Source organism: Melanerpes formicivorus, unplaced genomic scaffold, assembly GCF_026170545.1.
Source record: "Melanerpes formicivorus ecotype bairdi unplaced genomic scaffold, bMelFor1.0.p_v2 SCAF_6, whole genome shotgun sequence".
Classification (NCBI taxonomy): Eukaryota; Metazoa; Chordata; class Aves; order Piciformes; family Picidae; genus Melanerpes; species Melanerpes formicivorus.
The window spans coordinates 12,016,078-12,037,106 of record NW_027142358.1 but is presented as its reverse complement, the minus strand read 5'-3'; the positions used below and the strand labels follow the sequence as shown (position 1 = coordinate 12,037,106).

Here is a 21,029-nt window from a genome sequence, read left to right as displayed (position 1 = left end):
GAGTAATAAGCATTTCTTAAGCAGCGAACCTTTTGCAGAACAGTTTTGCCAGTCATGTGGGAACAAAAAAGAGTAGAGAATCCCTAGAGAATCATCAGGTGAGCCTTTGGGATAAGAAGTAAATATTAGGGTGCACAATACAGGATTGAAGATGAAAAGATGGGGCTGTATGTTTGAGCTGGCTTTTAGGATGCAGGCATATGGATTTCAATGGAGGCCTATAAATTAGTTAAGTGTATGAGCAGATGGACTGGGAATCAAAGGGGGCCCATATAGCAAGGCTATAGTGGTAGGAAATTAGGTGTTGGACACAGATAATGAAACTGTTGTCACCAGCAGTGGGAATCTGGAGAATGTCTAAAATTGCCAAAGCTGGGATGTGGGTGAACTGAAGTCGTCACAGGTACAGGGTTTAAAAACAGAGGCTAAAGGTTAGGGAACCGAGCAATAATCCCAGCCAATCCTGAATTTGTCCATCTCAGTCTTAGCTGTCCAGAGGGCAATCAGATGGGCCCATGTGAAGCCCTGCACTTTCCACCACACAGCGCTGTTAGAGCGCAGCTGGGCTTGTTTTCTTTGTTTGCCAACCAGTGACATGGAAAAAATTTGTTGACTCAGAGTGCTTTTTTGTCAACTGATGTGTTTGGTAACTTTGTCAGATGTGCCTTGTCCACACTGGTCCCCAGAGACAGGATTTGGGAAAGGGGGAGGAGGTGACTGGGGGTGGAGCTGGCATCCAATCCTCTCCAATGCCACCATCCCATTGTAGTGCAAAACAGAAAGGAAACAAAACCCTAGAGTGAAAGAGGAGCATCAAACGTCAGAGGAACTCGTCTGCCATTCAGGTGGTGGGGAGGGACTTGGAGATTTATTTTTGTAGGGTTTTTTAATTATTATTTTGGGGTTTTTTTGTTGTTTTTTGTTTGCTTGGGTTTTTTAGAAAATTGGGGGTTTGTTCTTTTTTTTTTCCTTTTTACAGACCTTCATGACAAAGCATAAAAACACAGTTATATTTATATATCTATTTATATATTTCTTCATTTCGTCGGTCGGTTTGTATATGGTGCTCCATCCTCCTGTCTGAGCTGATTGTGTGTCACAGAAATTGTGGATGTATGTGTCAGGTTCCTCCCGACTCTGGCCTGCAATGTCACCATGTGTGAGGTGCAGCCAACTATGGGGGAAGCCATGCTGGAGAGTGGGGATGAGGTGCACAGAGGACCCCTCATGGGGTGCAAATAGTTTCTTGGTCCTTTTCTTCATTGCCAGGTGGGTCAGGTTTCTACTGCCATCTCTGCTCTAGCCAGACTGTTCTCTCTGTCCTGGGAAATAGGGTGAGCGTCACAGGTTACACGTGTTGAAGAGTCCACCACAGAAGAAGCATATCTTTGGGGAACAGTGTTTCACAAGCAGTGTCCTTCTCTGCTTCCCTCAGCCCTTACCGCTCCCAAAAGAAGGGGGTCCTGTAAGGCAAAGGTCACCAGCTGTGTTGCTTCCCAATCCCCCTAAAGTCCTGGAAGCCAAGGGGGCTTCGTGTGGCTGAGCTTTGCCCAGGTGAGGTGAACTCCCTCAGGAGAAGCCACTTGGCTGCAGGCTCTTCCTGGCATGGAGGGAATGGTCTGGACGAAGGGCAGGGGGTGGGCTGGGGGAGTCTCAGTCTCGCGTGGTGAGAGCTTGGTCCGGAGCCTTCATAGTGAGGAGGAAGGAACTGGACTGTGGGGAAGAACGGAGAAGGTCTCTTCACCCTTCCCAGGGATGGAGGAAGGTGATCAGACAGGTACAATGTGGAGGCCTAAGCTGTCGCCCTGCAGTTTCATGTGGTTTCCATGGTAACTAGTGGCGGTCATAGGCAGCGGCAGCAGTGGGAGGTGCGGAGCCCCGGGATGTGGCACTATAATAATAAGGGGAACCTGAAAGTTAACACAGGAGAAGAATGGACTGGTTGAAAGGACAAACAGTAAAAAAAAAAAAAAATCAAACAAAGAAAAGAAACAAAAGGGGAACTGAAAAGGAAAGGAAGAAAGAAAAGGAAAAGAACCAAAAGAATGAACTTGGGGACTCAACTCTTAACGGGATTAGGGAAGTGGAAACCAGCCAAGGGGTGTGTTTCAGGAAAGAGATGCTACTGTGGTCTCTGGCTCTGAAGCCCCTCTACAGGAAGGAGATCCTTTTGTTTCTTTTGACCATCAATAAGCTTCTGAGTGAGAAACCCTTGAGCATTGTAATACAAATACACCACACCTGATCTACAGCCACAAGGAAAGTGTAAGGGCCAGATGTTCTGAGCATACCTGACAAAGTGCAATGGGTCAGTTTTAAAACCAATAGGGAAGAAATTAAGAAATTTACAATGTTTTATTACCTAAGATTTTGGTCATATTTGGTATGAAAGCTCTCTAGATAGTTATTGAATGTGTGCTAAATAGTGATTGATTATTAAGATCACATTTACTGAAGTTTAACAACACTGGAATAAAACATTCATCTATTATCCAGTTGTTAAACCTCACAGTAATAATCACAGCTGATTTATTTTACATATAATAAATCTTCTTATACTCTTGCAAAGAAATGTTATGTTAGTAGGTATGTTCATATGATAAGTTTTTTTCCCCTCTGAAAAAATGTGACAGCTTCTAGGCATATTAGTCACTGGAGGTTACTGGTTATTATAAACCTAATGATGCAGCCTGTCTCCCACTCTGGACACAGTTCCAACTAGTCCAATAGGAAGAAATTATATGAGATTTCCATGTCCCTAGGAACTGATTCCAGCTTTAGCTTGGGAGAGCAGTGAAACCTCATCTGGATTTTTAATTAGACCTTGAACGGATGCTGAGTGTAGTCTCAGAGAGTAGCAAAACCTGAATTTAACTTCTGATCTAATCTGGAATAAACTGGATGCAGCCCAGGGAGAAGCCCAAGCTGAAATGGAATTCTGAATTATCTCATGAAATGGGAATCAACTTCAGAACAGATACAAAACATTTGTGAGATATATACCCATCTAGGCATTGGACTGGACACTGAGGAATAAGGCCTCTCCTGCCCAAATACTTGAAATAAATAATTAAAAAAAAATTCCAAACGACAACAACAACACAACCCAAAGAACCAACAAAAAAAACCCAAATGAAAACAACAAACAAAACAAAACAAAAGCCAAAGAGACAAACAGAAGGAGCGCGAGTCTGGGGGTGCGCTGCGTGAAAGAGGTACTCACTTAGTAGTGCAGGGTTGCTGAACCGCCAGGCCTCGTTGTAGGTTGTATACTGAGGGTGGCTGTAGGGGTTCCCTGAGAACTCGCTCCCTGCAAGAAACCAAGAAAAGTGTGAGACACACTTAAGAATGAAGATTTATGCCTGCTACTCCACCAAGCCAGTGTTCATGCCGAGTCTTTATGCCAGCAGGAAAACTAGTGTATGTAGCTTCCCTGCCCACCTGGGACTGCCCTTCAGGACACTGTAGTGTTCGTTCAGCACAGTATTCAGTATGGGTTACCCATACAATTAAAAGTCAAAAGATTGACCTCTTCAGAATCAAGAAATTAGTTTAAAATAATGAAATTAAATAATACAAATAAAAAAATTAACTGGTTTGGGTTTTGTTGCCTTTTAACTTCTGATTCTCAGGTTGCAGTAGGATTGCGTGTGCAAGCTTTTTCTGCAAATAACTATCAGCTTTCCTTCAAATAAAATCTAAGTTTTCCAGTAATGTCAAGAGAGCAGGTACAGGAACTTGATGGAACAAGCTTACAATTAACTCATTGGAGTTAGCACTGCTGTTGATCACAGTATGTATTGCTAGGTTTTATTTGTAGGGTACTATGGATGTTGATGACATACTTGAGGAGAGGTGTGGCATTTCTTTATGAAAATGTTCTCAGGGTAGGGTGGGCTTAAGTATAAAACAAAATGGAAAACATGAATCACTTTTTCTTTCTTATTCTGTGTGATGGTGTTAGCCAGAAAAGTAATCCAGATGTGATTAACCCCACCTTTGTGCTTAGTTGGTGAGTTACAGAGGAAACTTGCTGTATGGCAGTTCAGCAAAATAATTTTCTAATGATTAGGACTTCAGCTACTATTCTGAATCTGAAAGACAAGCTAGGCTACAGCTTCCTTAAGATATTCAGTAAAATGGTCCCAGACCAAAATACTTTGTGATCTGATAAGGACTCTGAGCTGAGTTTTGAATATTACAGAATCTACTTAGATATTCAGTTTCATTGTGCATAAGGAGCTGAGTCTCCTTGTTTTATAGAAGGCTGTGCATGGTTAAGAGAATTATATTTGATAACTGAGGAGGTATAGTGCTGCATTCAAAATAAATATATCTCCTGGAACTTAAAAATGTGTAATTCTGTTAAGTAAAAACATAGCATTATCTGATCATAACCTCCATTTAATGCAGTACTAACAGACTGGGGACAATTAGTGCCATCTGAAAGGCATTATGTGCTTAAAAGAGGGTGAAAGAACAGCCTGATTATTAGTTTCTGGTCTGTGGTGGCAAGGGTGGAGCAGTTAACAACAGAAGTGTTTGGAAAGCACCTGGGGTTCCTGTTAGATACCATGGAATAGGGGAAGAAGGCAATGCAAGACACGCTTACCAAAGAAATGTCAATTAATTATACTGCAATCTCTGCAAATCTCCCCTCAATGGAGAGTTAAAGCCCAAACCATGCATTCTCAGATGGTGGAAATGAAGTCTGTCAAAGCCAAGGGATTTGCACTGGTTTAAACCTGAGGACAATCTGTCCAGACAGGCTTTTTAAGGACAGTCAGGGTAACAACCATAGTAGTCAGTACATAAGTATGTATATATCAAAACCAGTCACCATCCAAAGGTATTTTAGTTACAGTAGCTTTTAGTTTCAACATAAGCCCTAATTCATTGTGACAGACCTTGCTAAATGATGTTTTAATGATAACAACTCAGCATATTTCCATATCCAGAAACATTCTGCACTCAAAATCCTTACAGCTAGGAATCCTTACAGCTAGGGAATAGGTGAAACTTGCTAAAGGCAAAAAAGCAATGCATAGTCCAGGTGTATCTCTACTGAAGTGACTTATCTGTGGGATATACTGGAATGAGTTTGCTGCCCAAAGAAGTAAGAAAACTATCCAGATGAGAATTTATGCTTTGAAATGCCCCATATAAACATCACTTCTCTGCACAGAGAGAAGTTCTGATATTTCAAGGCTTCTTTCTTGCCCTCTTCTCAGTTGTCACCCTAAACTGTTCCTGAAGCACAGGTTAAGTAGAGGAGAAAGAGCCCCAGCTACGGAGAGATGGGGAGGAGGGAGAGCAGCCACTGGAAACAGTGTTTATTGACGAGGAGTGAAAGCATGCATGCAGCAGGATAATGAGCTTTTGAGCTCAACTGTGACCAAGAGGAACTGAGCTATCGCCTTCCCCAATCACTAATGAAACAAGTGTAATTTCCTCATCAACATTGGATTCTGTTTAACGACTCCCTGCCGCTGCCATCACCAGCCCTCTGCGGGCTCTGCACTGCTCGGTGTAAACTGTTGCTCCCTTCAGCGAATGTTCACTTCAAAACAGCCTGCAGAAACTCGATGGCCTTTCTGAGAAAGAGGAGGAAAGGAGGCAGGGATCAAAGGAGGCAGGAAACATCTCTCAGATGCATAGGTTAACTGTAGCACAATACCTGAGTCATCCTTCTGAGACTGACTAACCCCTGTTTTTTCAAGTGTGTGAGGGACTACTGGATATCATCCATGCCTGCAGCCTGGAACCTGAAGTTACAGGTGAGGGCAAATACAGGATATGTACCTTATCACATCATCTGCATAAACCTCAAAGATATTTGCATGCATGGCTGACCATGTTGCATGGATGTACTGCCACTGGAGACAAGCTCTTCTCTAGAGTGTACAAGTAGAAGTCTAGTGAAAGGTTGTCATACATAGAGCAGCTTTGGTTAGCGCTGGTCAAGCAATCTTCTCAGAAGCAGTTTTCCACTGGAAAATGCTGTCTCACTGAAGTGGAAATGTTTTGCATGAGCTTGTCAGGTTCGATGGAGTTTTGGAAAGAAAAGTTCTGAAATCATTGCAAATTGAAACAAAGTACTGTGTTTCGACTTTCTTGTTTTGTTTCATTTGGGCTTTCTTATCTAATTTAATTTCCTTTCAATTCTTTTATTAGTTGAATACATTTTGACATCTAGAACATGTTGATGTTATTGAAATGTTTCATCCTGATGTTTGCAAATTGAACCATTTCAAGATTTTGCCTCTTCCTACCAATGCAACAAATGTCAAAAAATCAGAGCTCTGTATGGGTTGACAATTCTGGTTTCTGAACAGTTCTGTTTTTAGGTCTGCACCTTTCTTTAGAGAAGGCAGAGCCTCTTTCTCCTATGCACTCACGTTGGGTCAATAAGGTCTGCTTGTCGGTATGTTTCGTAAAGATACTCCCTGAGCTTCTTGTTTCCAGTGTAGTTGAAGCACTGACCCCTGATCTTTCTTGGCCTGGGGGCATGTAACAAACCATTGACAGTATCATATTTGCTTTCTCTGTTCAACCTGGGACTTTTAACAGAGGTTGCAAGCAAGCACAGATGATCGATCTCATGAGGCCTATATTCTGTGCAATCTGTGCTCTGGGAACCTTTACTAACAGTATTTCTTGGTATCTGTATTTAAATCTTGGCATGTTTAGACTTCTAATACAGAAACCATGAGGCATGAAGCAAGCCTAGCAGGTGGCAGGTTCACAACAAATAAGAGAGGTAGTTTGGTAGTTTTCACATAATATGTAGTTAAGCTACAGAACTTCTTGACACAGGTTGCTACAGATATTAAAAGATTATAAGGGTTCAAGATTGTTGAAGTTTGTGGATGGAAAATGTTTCAAGTGTATTTGAGAAATACTAAGTCTGTTTTAGGAAGTCTTTGAGCTGCAACTTTCTGGAGGCTGGGAGATTTTTTTGAGAAAGTACCTGTGCATTCTTGTTCTATTCTTACAGCCTTCCCCAGTCATTCACTTTTGGCCCCTCACAGAGAGTAGTGTCTGCAGAAATCTGCAGTGTGACCCATTAAAGCCAAGTCTTATGTTACTTCCCAGGAAGCCACTTCATCTCCAGCTTGTTGGCTTCAGTCACATTAAAAGACAGGAATAGAAGGGTTGTCAGGCTGGGTCTGACCAGTGGGGTATGACTGAAACAGCCAGAGCTCGATGCTCCGTGGAAAGATGTGGTAACTACTTCAGGATGCCCAAGTAGGCCACCAGAAAAACTTCCTCTAATTGAACATTGACATCAGATTTAATGTAAAGATATTGACTGGACTGGAATAATTTTCTTTTTCCTTTGAAGTATCTCAAATTTTTTCTTCATCATCCCACTTCTTTTCTTTTGGGGGGTATTTGTGTGTTTTGGTGGACACTGCTGTCTTATGGATAAGTAACCACATCAAGGAGCTAAAATATCCTATTCTTGGATAAATGACCCCTGTGATTAGTGGTCTTAAATTTTGTGTCCCAATTTAGGCATCAGTATCATCCTAGTGATGAGAATGTTAAACTTAGATAGTAGTGAACAGTTGAGAGGTTGAGAACGGTTTGAACTTGAGAAAACCCTGGTTTTCAAAAGTGCTTGTTCAAAGAGCCAGCTATTTTGATGTTATTAATCATTTCTGTATGCCACGACCTTCTATAATTTCTGACATATAACTGGCTTAAATATTGCCTGAGTCTTCTTACTGTTACTGTGTGCCAGTTTTTAATTAATTTATATTGTCTGAGTGCTTCTCTGATTCTGGAAACAAACCACCTCCCTAAAAAATTTAGAAGGAGATGCCCTAAAATTGTCCAACTCTGCATCAGCCCAAAAGTTGAGCAAGTTGGTGAACTATACCAAGGGACAAAAGCGAGGCTGAGGTGGGACCAATCCATTATCTTTTCCTGATCTGGGGGACAATCGCTTCATTTTCACAGCTCAGACTGAGATTTTGTGGTGCCTTAGGATCATGCGTGGTATACAGCTTGGCATACAGCTCTGGAACGTGATCACAGGCATTAGCCAGTACTTCATGGTATAGGAGCAGTGATTTGTCATTTAAAGATGTTAAAACTTTAACCTGCAAACATTTCCTATCAGCAGTATTTTCACTATCCTCACTGCAGTGCATGTTCACTTAGCTGGCTGTTCTGAGATTTGGATGAGGGTTAAGTTAGGCTTTTCGCTCATAAGCCCTGGCAAATGGTATTGTAGTTGTCTGAGAGATTTCTGTTCTCAGCTTTATGCTGCCTCAGTTCTGGAGTCAACTGACATAATTTACCTGGACCTGAGCAAAGCCTTTGACACTGTCCCGCACCACATCCTGGTCTCCATGCTGGTGCAGAATGGGTTTGATGGATGGACCATTAAGTGGATAAAGAACTGGTTTGACAGCTGCACCCAAAGGGTGGCTGTCAATGGGTCCATGTCCAAGTGGAGGCCAGTGATGAGTGGAGTCCCTCAGGGATCAGTACTGGGACCAGTCTTGTTTGATATCTTTGTTGGAGACATAGATAGTGTCATTGAGTGCACACTCAGCAAGTTTGCTGACGACACTAAGCTGTGTGGTGCAGCAGACACGCGGGAGGGAAGGGATGCCATCCAGAGGGCCCTGGACAGGCTGGAGTGGTGAGCCCATGACAACCTCATGGGTTCAACAAGACCAAGTGCAAGGTCCTGCATCTGGGTTGGGGAAATCCCAGGCACCAATATAGGTTGGGCAGCAACTGGCTTGAGAGCAGCCCTGAAGAAAAGGACCTGGGGGTGCTGGTTGATGAGAAGCTCAACATGAGCCACCAGTGTGCACTTGCAGCCCAGAAAGCCAATCACATCCTGGGCTGCATCAAGAGAAGCATAGCCAGCAGGTTGAGGGAGGTGATTCTCCCCCTCTATTCTGGAGCCCCTGTTACAGGAAGGATCTGGAGGTGCCGAAGCTTGTCCAGAGGAGGACCACAAGGATGATTAGAGGGCTGGAGCACCTCTCCTATAAGGGCAGACTGAGGCAGTTGTGGCTGTTCAGTCTGGAGAAGAAAAGGCCCTGAGGAGACCTAATTGTGCCTTCCACAAGAAGGCTGGTGAGGGACTTTTTAGGGTGTCAGGCAATGATAGGACTAGGGGGAATGGGAAAAAAGTAGAAATGGGTAGATTCAGATTGGATGTTAGGAAGAAGTTCTTCACCATGAGGGTGGTGAGGCACTGAAAGAGGTTGCCCAGGGAGATGGTGGAGGCCCCATCCCTGGAGGTTTTTAAGGCCACGCTGGATCTGGCTCTGGGCAACCTGATCTAGTGTGAAGTGTCCCTGCCCATGGCAGTGGGGTTGGAACTAGATGATTCTTGAGGTCCCTTCCAACCCTAGTGATTCTATGATTCTTCAGTAACAGAGGTTGCCATCATGACTCACAACCCAGGGCAGTAACAAAACCAGAAGTGGCAGATGAAGTTCTGAGCTACTGTGTCTGAGAAATTAAAATCCTCCCTCTTCATTTATCTTCTGGGGATAACTGTCATCAGAGGAGTGGGAAATAAAACCAAGGGTAATAAACTCTTTGGTTAACCTAGGGTAAATTGTTCTCTCTTCTCCCTAAATAGAGGAGGTATTTGTCCAAAGACATTAGGTATCAAAGAAAGCTTGCCTTTGGATGTAGGTGGATGGTTTCTCAGATGGGAGGCACTGACTTAGAAACAAGAGATGGATAAGTAGGTGGTTGTTGAGTGTGAATAGTTAGTTTCTCCTGAAATGCTGTTAATCATTGCTGAGTCTTTAGCTAGGTTAGGCTATGGTCAGTAAGTCTCCAAAACCTGCAGGTATTAAATTACCTTTGATGCTTTTCAGTTTGATGCCCTGGCCTTAGAGAGAAGGTAAGTTGTTACTCTACGTTAGTGGATAGCTGAATATCTTAAGCCACAAGCAATACATAATAATCTGCATGGGTCATTGGGAAATAATTACATTAGTTAATGAATACTAAGGTTAATTAATTACCAATTAATTGCTACAGGTTATAGATAGCTAGTTGCCCATAGCAGCAGTGAATCAGTTACTAGACAGAAACAGGTAAGTCACAAAAAGGGTTGTAAGCACCTTCTTTTTGGAAAGAATGGTCCTTAATATCATCAAAGCTACAGCAAAGCCAGCTGTGAAAGCTCTTGCAATGCTAGGAATACCATTCAAATGCCTGTACCATTACTGAACTCTAGGGGCTGACTTACCAGGAACCATTCCTGCAAGAGTTGAGGTTGGGTAGCTGCCTTGTCCAGTTGGGGGAACATGGGGTGGGTAGCCAGGCAAGGTGGTACTTGCCATATCACGACCTAGAAAGGAAAAGAATCAGGGCAGGTGATCAATATGGATAAGATCTTTCAATATTGATTTGATATCAGCTTTTGTCCTACTGTCACATGACTAGCAGCTTGATAAGCAAGTGCTGTGCAGCCTTCTCTTAAATAAGTGCTGTCCATCCACTGAAAATTTTGAGTGAAGCTTGTGGCACTTTTGATGTCACACTGTAAGAATGAGGCTCAGAAGGATTTGTTTTGTTTCACTGTAGATTTTGTATCTATTTTAACTAAATCAAAATGGCCCCGAGCTGCACAGAGAATGCAGCATATTCATTGGCAGAGTAGCTGAAGGCCTATCTATATGCAGTGGATACAGTTCCAAAACTGTGGTAATGTTGCTTTAGGGCATGATCAATGTACAAGGCATTGGAAAAGGATCCAAGAGTTTTCTGTGCCTGTCTCTCTTCCCACCTCTGCTATTCACCTACTGATTATTTTAGGCAAGTCACTTCACCTCACTGTGCTTTTTACACTGCAATCTCTTTGGTGCAAGGGTACACTTTTAGTACATTTGCACAATGCTTAGCACGAGATCAATAATGGTTAGATTCCTTCCAGGTGCTGGTGTAGTACATATAGTAACAGGATCATGCAGATGAGTTTGAGTCCCACTTCATTTTTATCACAGGTACACAAGTTTTGTTATTAATGCTTAAAATTGTGATATCTTTTGTCCACCAAAAAAGTAGAGAGGGATGTGGGCTGGGTGGATGATTACAGTTTGTTTTTCATCTCTCAGGAAGTGCAGCTGGAGGCTTCTTGGTTCATGCCAGAGGCATTTCCTCATTTGGACTGGTTAGGCTGAAAGTGGGCCAGCCAGAAGGGCATTTGCTGTTAGTGCTTATTGCATTTAAATGAACTAAAATCATCTCAGAAACTGCTGGGAGTTGCAAGCCAAAACCCAAAAATGGAAGAAAAAAAAAAAAAAGCCTAAATAAATTAAGATAATCTTTTCCCCACAGCTGCTGGGAGATTTACAGCTCAGCCTCCACTGCTGCCTACTCTCAGCCTGTTCCAGGCATCCAAAATCTTTCACATTCCCTAGGTGAGCTGTGGCTCACCAAGAAGTTTGCACTTTTTGTTATTCCTCTGTGAAATTTTGTCTCTCCTGTCCTAACTGGAGGGCTAGAGTCTTATTTACATTAAGAAATAACAGGTTGAATATGGCAATATGTAGTCACTAGAACTGTGTTGGCATGTGCCAGTGAAAGAAGAGTAAGTGTTGGTTTAGCTTTGCTAGTGGTGAATGGTAACTGGTAAAGCAGCCCCTGGAACAAGCATGAACTTTGGTTGAGGAATCAGAAATAACAGTTACACAGCAAAGCAAAAACTCATCAACACGCAGCATTAACCTGAAGGGAGGAAGTTCCTCTGGAATAAAGTAGGATAAATTAATGTCATTGCTTTCATAGGTCTTGGCTAAAGATACTGAGGTGATTTGCTCAAGAAAAAAGAAATGCAACTTCACTTGTTCTCCCTGAAAAGGTTCCTGACCAGTGGCTGATGTTCCTAGCTCACCTCCTCTTAGATAATGGCACAGAGCTACCAGACAAAGGCTGAGCCATTTTTCAGCCACTCCCCAATATTGGTAAAAATAAACAGAATGCCTCAGGGATTTATATTGTACACTCTTCTGCTCTTTTATTACCATCATTCTTTAGTGATTTGTAGTTGCATGCTAAGCAATATGTTCTTTTTTTTCACCTCACAGTCTTTTAAGGCAAGAAAGTTTTATGCTTAAAATTCATGTTCTTTTGGTTTCATTTATTGACTAGCCTGAGAAATAACAACAGGTGATGAGTGAGAAAACAGTGTCACTGAAAAGTTAGAGAGAACATTATGTAGCAGCAGGCAAAATTAATTCATTTTGACACTTCCATTCAAGTGGGAACACATACACACTCACACTGCTACTCGATCTATGCACATATGCCCCTGTGTTTTTATTCAGACATGAGTGCACAGAGGCTGATGTTCAAAACTCAGTGTGGAAAATCCACTGGATGTGATCATCTGTCAAAATCCCAATCTTGAAAAAGAAGATAACAAACAAGTACAGTATCAGCAACATGAATAAGAGTCCCACAGAGAGACTCTTAAAATGCTGTTACTTATAAGTATGCCCCTTCCATTACCTCCTTTCACTACCAACAGGTAGACAGGATTATTAAATTCTTACACTCCAGAGCTATGGCAAAGCTAGCACCTATCCTGCTCATGACATGCTTCTAACTCCAGCAATTCTCCCTTCCCCAAGCAGCCTTCTGAATCAGGAACAGCACCTTCATCACTGTGACATTGTTTGAGTTTTTGAACACTTTCTCCATTAGGGGTCCTGAGGCCGATGCCTCTCCTGAATCACAGTGTCTTCTAGGCTAGAAGATGGTGAGATATGATAAGAACTATATTGTTGGAGTGAGTCTGTCAGGAGACTCTTTGTCTTAGAAAGTGCTCTGAGTTCAGAGGTTCTTATTGGCTGCAGTTATGTTTGACTAAGACCGTGTTAGGAACACATAGGTCTTCTCAGTCTTACTTGCTGCCTTCCTACAGGGATGATTGGAAATGTGAATCTCACCTGACAACACAAAGGAAGCATGTTAGGTCAAAAGAGAAAAATAATTTAAGAACATGAAGGAGGCAGAGGTAAGATGTGTTTCTAGAGCATTAGGAATTGTAGTCTGCACTAAGATTTTGTCCTAAAAAAATACAAACTACATTCTTTGACAGTGCATTGACAACAGCCACAGTGGTCACCTAAAATGTTACCCACTATTTCATCCAAGCCACCCTGAGCTTCTGCAGCAATGTTGCTTCAGTCACCTTGCACAGGAATTTCCCCTAGTATCTGCCTGAAACTTGTCCATCCTCCCCATCCTCCCCTCCAGCATGCTCTTCCAAAGTGCTGCCATTTTTTGCAACCTATTTCTTCACTTCTCTCCTTTCTTTAAAAGCTACCTACCTCGGGTCTGCATTCCTTTGGCTGGAAGATATTAGGTTTTCTCAACCCTCCATTCCTTGTCTTGACATTCAGATGTGATGCCTTATTCCTTAACTATTTGGTCTGTACCAGCTCATACTGACACTCACAAACCAAGTGACTCAAATATTGCTCACAACATAGCTTTAGCAGTGCTCACCAACCACCTATGTGTTTATTTGATTTAGTAGTTTGTATGACCCATGCTGAATGACCATGCCAGTCCCAGACCTGGCTAGGTTATTCAAGCTTCCATTGCTTACCCTCACTAGCACACAGTACCCTTGATGGGCCCACAGTACTCAGAAGCATTATGACTATTGAGGCTACACAGGATTTTGCTGAACAAGTGATTCTGTACTAAGTCTCAGACTCATTCAGCTGAGACACCCAGTCACTTCTAGGTAGTTACAGCTTCTTTTCCCATTTTATTCTAAAACAGTGAAGGACAGGCATGAAATCTTTATGTGATTCTCCATGGAGCAGAGAACACATGCTCATACACAGAACTAAAACATGGTTGCTTTCATTCCCACTTGCACTCAAAGAGCTTGCAGCATTTACTGGTCTCCCCATCAGATGAAACTCAACCCCTTGCCTGCAGCATCCCCACTGAGTTTGTGGCCAAGGTCGGTTACCTGCTATCAGAGGCTGGCTGCTGGACTGCCCAAAGTGGGCACCATGGTGAAGGAAGGCACTGTAGCAAGGCGTGGACGCATCATCTGAAAGGGCCATGTGGAAGGGCTGAAGATCAGCCTGCCCAGAGCCGACCGGCGTGGTGGGGGTGAAAGGGGTGAGAGAGGCTCCATGAGGCTCTTGCTTTATACTGAGGGGAGAGGAGAGGTTTTCTGTGGTAGGGTAAGGGATGGACACAGACAGACAAAGGGAACAGGGGGAGGAAGAGGAGGGTAGGGAAGGGAGGAGAGGAAGAACAAAATGGGTAAATGAAAATGGAGTGGTTAAAATCTACAGGGAAATTAATTTTAAAACAAAAACAAAAATAAAAAGGTTAGGAGTAGATCAGAGGAGCCAGTGCTGAGAAAACAGCAGTAAATGTACCCAGGGGCTAGGCTCTGACTGCAGGGATACCTCTGCAGGGGCAGCAGGAGGTGAGGAGAATGGAGCGCAGTGGCTGGTGGGAGGAATGGGATGCTGGAAGAGGAGAGGTGAGGGAGGGAACATGCAGGAGAAGAGAGGACAGGAAGAAGCATAGGTTTGGGAAGGAGAAGAATGCTCTGAAGCTTCTGTGCTGGCTTTCCTGCTGCTTTCTCTTGCTGGCTGACGGTGTATGAAGATGCTACCCTTACATGGTTTGGCCCAGGGAACGATACCACTTTGTCTCTTCAAACCCAAGGTAAAACTTCCCCAGGAGAGCAGCATTATTATGAAAATCTATTAAACAGGATGCTCAGTGTAATGGTCAAAGCTTCTTAAGGCAAGCTCCATAAAAGCTTTGACAAAAAAAGCTGAAATTTGAACTGGTTAAAACAAAAAAAGAGACTGTGCAATTAATAGGTGGGTAGACAGATCAGTCAGTTGATCTTGTTCAAGGCAGCACTCTTTGGTGTTTTAACCATAAAAGCAGTCAGTATTGATTGTGGTTGTTCTCAGAGTACAGTGTTGCCACACAGGTACCTTGACAGAAAGATATAATGGAGGAGTGGAAGTATGAGGGATTTATAAAAGGTCTCATGTTCATTGCTACTTGCTTTGGACCGTCATTTCTGCTGTGCAGATTTGCATAGGCACAATAGATACAGCTTTGCAATTGTTCCTGACTTGGCTGTCAAGTAAGGGAATTGAGAGCTCTGTGACCTGAAGTGTGAGTACCCCAAAACACCCAATGTGTTTGGGTCAGCAGTAACAGAGTCGTGTGTCTGATCCGAATCATCTAGCAAACCATCCACCCTCAGGTAAACAAAGCAAATAAATTAAAGCCATCTCTCTACTGTGATGGCAAGGGTTGCCAATGGCCTATGAAATAAGTTAGTTCTGGGGGGTTTGATTTACACAGAGAAATATAAATGTGACATATAATTAGTCCATAAATCTGACTTCATTAATGTAGAACTAGTTTAATTAACTCTAGCCACCTTATTGTGAGGCTGCAGTGCTCACCTACACAATAAAGGGCTGGGCAGTTTCTATCTGTGAATGCTGTTTATCCTGAGGCATTTGTTTTCTAAAGGTTTGCTACCTGGCAGAAATGATAGCTTGCCATCTGTATTCTTCCCCAAGTACCTCTAACCTGGATGGCCAGCAAAGTCCTCTGATCACTGATGCTGCTTCACAGCAAAGGCCTATGGTCATGGTCCAGTTGACTGGGAAGGATCAGTGCTGGCCAAAAGTTATACAGCTCCTCCTTATTTAGTTTACTTTTGTGAAGTCTCTGGTAAGCAAAGTGAGGATTGTATTTTTTTCCCCTAGTTTGATATAGGGAGCTGTTTGGCAAAGATCTTTTGTGGAGGATATGGGAAATGGAAGTTGGAGTATCTGGTTATTGTTGTGCAGTTAATTAAAGTCCACAGAGTAGGCACTATATCAGCACCCAGCTTCTGCTTTTTACAACTATATGCTCTGCTACAATCCCATCAGTGAGCATTCACATGCCAGTGCCAGTATCTGCAAACGAAGAACCACCAAAGCTATTTTTTCCCTGCATCCTCTGTCTTCAGATGGCAAGGAGCACACAGATTTACGTTCAGGCAGACAGTAGTCTGGGAGTGCTGAAACCTTTATTTGAATAATGTTGCTACTAGGTAATTTGGATGAATAGATCTATGCACAGGCAGAGGCCCAAAAGTTCCCTGGCTTTCAGGGCCTTCAAGTGAAGTGATATTTTTCAAGGAAGCCATTAGAGACTCATACCTAAATAACTTAGGACACTTTGGTCCTGGTCATATCCCAGGCTCTTTTTCCAGTTCTCTGTATTGTGCAAGAGAGAGCAGGTGTGGGGAGCCACTGAGGAGGAAAGGGCTGGGAAGAAAGTGGACACAGGAAGCGTGGGTGGGCAGAAGCAAGAAGTGCTGTGGGCAGAGGTTAATCCTGTTTGCACAGCCCCCAGGCATGCTGGGTTTCCTAGTCCCTCCCCTGCTTTATTTCTCTTTTAAAGCGTAGAATTTTCAGCTATAATCCTTCCTAAACCACAGCATTTTTCAGGCTCTCTGTGTAAGTGAAACCATAATCTCTGGTAAAACAGACCGCTTAAGCTGCTGTAGCATTAGGCCAATCTGATCCAGCCCCTGGATTTCCGCTCTGCCCAGCCACCACAGAGAGGATTTCAGCCTGAAAGACTATCTAAAGCCCTTGCAATGGGAACAACAGTGCTAGGCCTTGCCTTGCAAAGCTGAAAAAGGTTAAGGGACCAGGAGCTATTTGTCCCAGTGTTGTGAGGCTGTTAAAGCCCCTGTCAGACTCACAGCAGAGATGAGCCCAGCCCTCTCTTGAACACATCGGGCTTATGAAGAAAAATTCCTCACACCTTCCAGAGGCTGCACCACTTACTCAGTGCAGGGACAAAGAAGTCAGCAGTAACACGGCAAAGAGACTGGGACACAATAATTCTAAACACTCTTCTCTATCTTACAGTGGAGAGGATGCGAGGATAAGGTCAGACAGCAAATGACTGCACAACCAAAATTCAGAATCTTATGTGTCTGTTTATCTGCCCATCTGCCTATGTTTCCCTCTACTCTCTGCAACTGCACAGGCATAACTTACATTGCATTTATATTTACTGATGGATGGCATTACTTCTTTATTGTTCAACTTTCCACTAAAGAAAACCACCTGAATTCTGTCTCCAATATAACTCCTGCCACTGCTATGCTGGAATAATTGCCCCAGCAGTGAATTATATCTCCCAAAGTGTGTCAGTGCAGATGAGAGCAGCTGATTGATCTATCTATGCACCTGTGAATGGCACAGTCCTATTTTTCATTTTAACCACCTCAAACTTCAACTGCACCTTCCCCCGCCCCCCTCCTTCTGATTTTTCCATTCTCTAATTCTTCCATTTTTGTGATGGCTAACTTGCCTCTTCCTATTCCATGTCCTGCTAGTGCCAGCAAGCTGTGGAACAGTGCCGTACTGGCTTGTCTGGGTCTTGGTAGGTGTCTCTCAGTAAGGCTGCATCAGGGTACCCCAAAGTATCTGTCAGTATCTTACTCTGAAGGCTGGAATACTGACCTGTAATCAAATGGGGGATGGAATGAGTTTGCAGCATCTTTCCAAAGCAAGAGAAATTTATTTCTGTCTCAGACTCCTTTCTTCTACTAAATGGCAAATGATGTCCTTGTTTGTAAGTAGGAAAAAAGGTACCACACAATATCATGGTGAGGGAAATCTGAAAGGCTCAGCAGGGTGGGGATGCAGAGCATAGGACTACCTATTCTGTGCATCTCCTGTTTCTCTCTTTCTGACTATTTGCTGAGTTATGGCTGGTTTTCTTCCTTTCTAACCCTCTCTTCTGTTATTCTGGCGGAGAGCTAGAGCTGGTGATCTCTGGCTTAAATTCCTCCTGCGAATGAAGGGATTTTGGCCAGACAGTGTGAGAGAAAGATTCACAGCTTTGGGTTCCTACAGAGACTCATCTCAGCTTTTATTGTGCTCTCTGCTGCTGAAGGGAAGCAGAGGGGTTGGCAGAACTAGAGAAGCTGCTTGTTTTGCATTGCCAGCTTCTGGAGGATAAGCTACCTGCATTTGGTGCTCCTTTTCAGGGATGGTTTGTACACACTCACTTAACAGTACTGCTCACCATCTTGACAATGGATAGAGTTCTTCATCTTTTCCTGGGTTTCTATCAAATATTTGTATGACATCATTGCCTTGCTCTTTAGAACACATATCCTTACAGCATCCCTTAGGCATCACTGTTTTACCTGTGAGGAGCTGAGTCTAGAGAAGACAAACCCAAGTTCATGTTGGAACCCTGTGCCAAAGCTGAATCTTATCTCAGGTGTTTTAAGCCCTATGCTTGTACCCATAATTGAAACATCATTTTCCATAGTTGTATTCCCCATCGTGGCAAACGGAATGGGGCTGGATCCTGAGCATTCATAAGCTGGTGAATTTGCACTACAGCCAGTGGAATCATATCACTTCACCCCATGTGTAAGAATCTTGTCTCAAATTCTGGAAGTCATGCAAAAGACAAAACTGGACTGACAAAGCAGATCTTTCACTTTTGTTTCTGTCATGTCAGAAGAACCACTTTCTTAGTTTTCTAGCTTTTCTTTTGCAAGACCATTATGCAGGTTGCACTGAAGATAGAGATCATCCTGGTTTTGATCCCTGCTCTGTGGTTGTACCAGTACTTTGCTAGAACAACTGAAAAGTATGCAAAGACTTATCTGCTTCTTATTGTACCGTTCTTGTCTTCTCTTTGTATTTCTGCTGACTGAAAAATAAGCCTTGCATGTTCACATTATTTTCTATCTCTGTCAGATCCATCCATGTTCTTAGCCCTATACTTTACATGCGGGTTGTTGAAATGTATGTTTCAAGAAACAACCTTTGTGACCTTTCGGTTTTGAAACCTGTTTGTCCCATTTTTTTGTAAAACTGAGTATTATAAATCCAGGTTTTGTATTTGATTTCATTAAGTGCTGCTCTCCAGGTAAACTGACCTGCTAACTCTTTATGTTACTGTGGAAAGAGAAAGCTTTATAGTCTTTGTACAGAGTGAAACATTGAGTTTCCAGATCTCTGATCTGGACTCACTCTTTGAAGTACTATTAGTGTTAATCACTTGAGAACTGCACTGACATCAATTTCATGTGGCTGATGAAGGAGGATGTACTTTAATATCTTGGAGTGGAAAAAAGATGTGCAACTTGTGCAGTTGGCATACAGAGAAGTTCAATGGAGTTCATATTGTTGCTCCCTTTCCTGAGTCCTAGCCCATCAGGTTGGGCAATTATTTCCTGCCTCAAAGAGTAGATATATTTATTCCTTGGCAGGTTGGGACTTGAATGTGCCCTCTTAAACAAGGTGTTTTTGAAATATATGCTGGGAAATGTAATTAGAACATGTTAATTTTCCACACAGTCCTCATTATAAGTATCTCCAAGGTTTCATCACAGTGATATTCTACTGATTATAGGACAGACTTCCTGGCTATCCCACAGCAATCCTAAATCTACAAAGAAGGGCCAAAGATTGTCATAAACTCTCCAGTTCTCTGAAGGACTGTAGTGGGTAAATTTCTGTTGGGTTAAATCCAGTACAGGTGATGGAGATCAAAAGTTATTAGCACCTACTGACAGTACTGGTTCCCTCAGATATAAGGCACTGTCTTTGCTGTCAGTGGGCAAATATCTACATCACAAAAAAAATTCACCACAGCAATACATATTTGATCCTTCATTTAGCCTTAAGAGAAAAGGCAAAACCCAAATTGTTTGGAAGGCAATATATTTATTTTCTCTAAAGGAGTCCCTTTTTGTGTGGCAGCATGGAGTGTGGCAGCCTGCAATGCTGTCCCCTTGCTGAAGGAAATCGGACTGGGAATGCCAATCCACTGCTATTGTCGTTACATGACATTATTGTAATTCACTGCTATTGTTCATTTAAATGCTAATTTAAGGAAGCTGGAGACATTACTTCTTTCCAGCCCATCCATTTCTGGGTTCCTCACTTCAATATGCCTTTCGAGTCCACAAGCCGCCTTCTTCAGCACCATAAAGTTATTATCCGTGAAAATCCCATTGGATGCATGGAAATGGTTTATGTGATTCCCTTTTGCCTCACTCTTCCTTCCTGTTCCAGGGATCATCCATCTGACTATCACCATCAGCCATTTGATCCTGGAAAAAGGTTGCAACATCTTTCGCCTTTCCAAATTCCTTGACTCAATAAGAAGATATTATCTCTCCTTAGGGATGTGAAACAGTTGATGAAATTTGGAGGTACTGCAGACTTGTACTTTTGCTCTTTCCTCATCTTAAATTGAGAGAGGCTTGGCCACCGAAAATACCTCCTTCATTTTGATGAGGCAGGATAGCAATAACTTTGTAGCAGCCATGTGAATGATTATCATATTCCATCTTCAGGGCATTGGGACATCCAGGGCTGTGCCCACCAGAGGTGTTTGACTACTGGTGGCTGCAGCCATGATGCTGTGTTGCAGCCCATGGGTCTGCATCCATAGGATCTGCCATCACCAAAATCAAATTTGGGCCACTACTAGTTTCTTAAGTCAGTTCAGTCAAGCCCTGTCCAGGGCCATTGCTCACTGGTGTCAGAGGCTAACGTAGGTGGGAGCAAGACAGGAAATTTTCACCACTACAAACAAGGAAAATGAGAAAGGAAATGCTCCCCCTCCCAGCATAATGATCTAAGTACAACTGAAGGTAATGGTCAGTTTTAATCATGATTTAAAACAGCAAGCTGGATCAGCTTGGTTTACATTTGCACTATGACACTGTCTTCTAAAAGGCTGAGTTTTATGGGTAGGAACAAATATTTTGACAAATACCAAATGTACATTAAATGTGGGTACTTCGATTTTTGCTAAGTAGATGAACTGCATCTGTACACATTTATTTAAGCAATTATGTTGTTTAATATAATTTGTCTTTACATATTATTGTATGAGAAAATAGTGAACGATGAGCCCATATTATTATTTTATTAGATTATTAACTTTTTACTTGTGATCTGTGTCAAGTTATATTTGGATGGAAA

At 42.6% G+C, this 21,029-nt stretch overlaps 1 protein-coding gene across 11 annotated transcripts in view; it reads right to left on the bottom strand.

The window, feature by feature from the left end:
- Positions 1–1,007: 1,007 nt before the first annotated feature.
- PAX2 (paired box 2) overlaps positions 1,008–21,029 on the bottom strand; it is an 83,859-nt gene continuing 63,837 nt past the window's right edge. For 2 of the 11 annotated variants that reach the window (XM_068139714.1, XM_068139711.1), the window contains 4 exons: positions 13,982–14,191; positions 10,238–10,339; positions 3,224–3,310; positions 1,008–1,910 (listed from right to left, as the gene is read on the bottom strand). In XM_068139714.1, the coding sequence (XP_067995815.1) occupies positions 1,834–1,910; positions 3,224–3,310; positions 10,238–10,339; positions 13,982–14,191 (476 nt within the window). In that variant the 3' untranslated portion in view covers positions 1,008–1,833. Of the gene's footprint in view, positions 1,911–3,223; positions 3,311–10,237; positions 10,340–13,981; positions 14,192–20,034; positions 20,150–21,029 lie in introns of those variants that run through there. The other 9 variants (XM_068139713.1, XM_068139710.1, XM_068139718.1 and 6 more) reach the window with 6 other exon arrangements.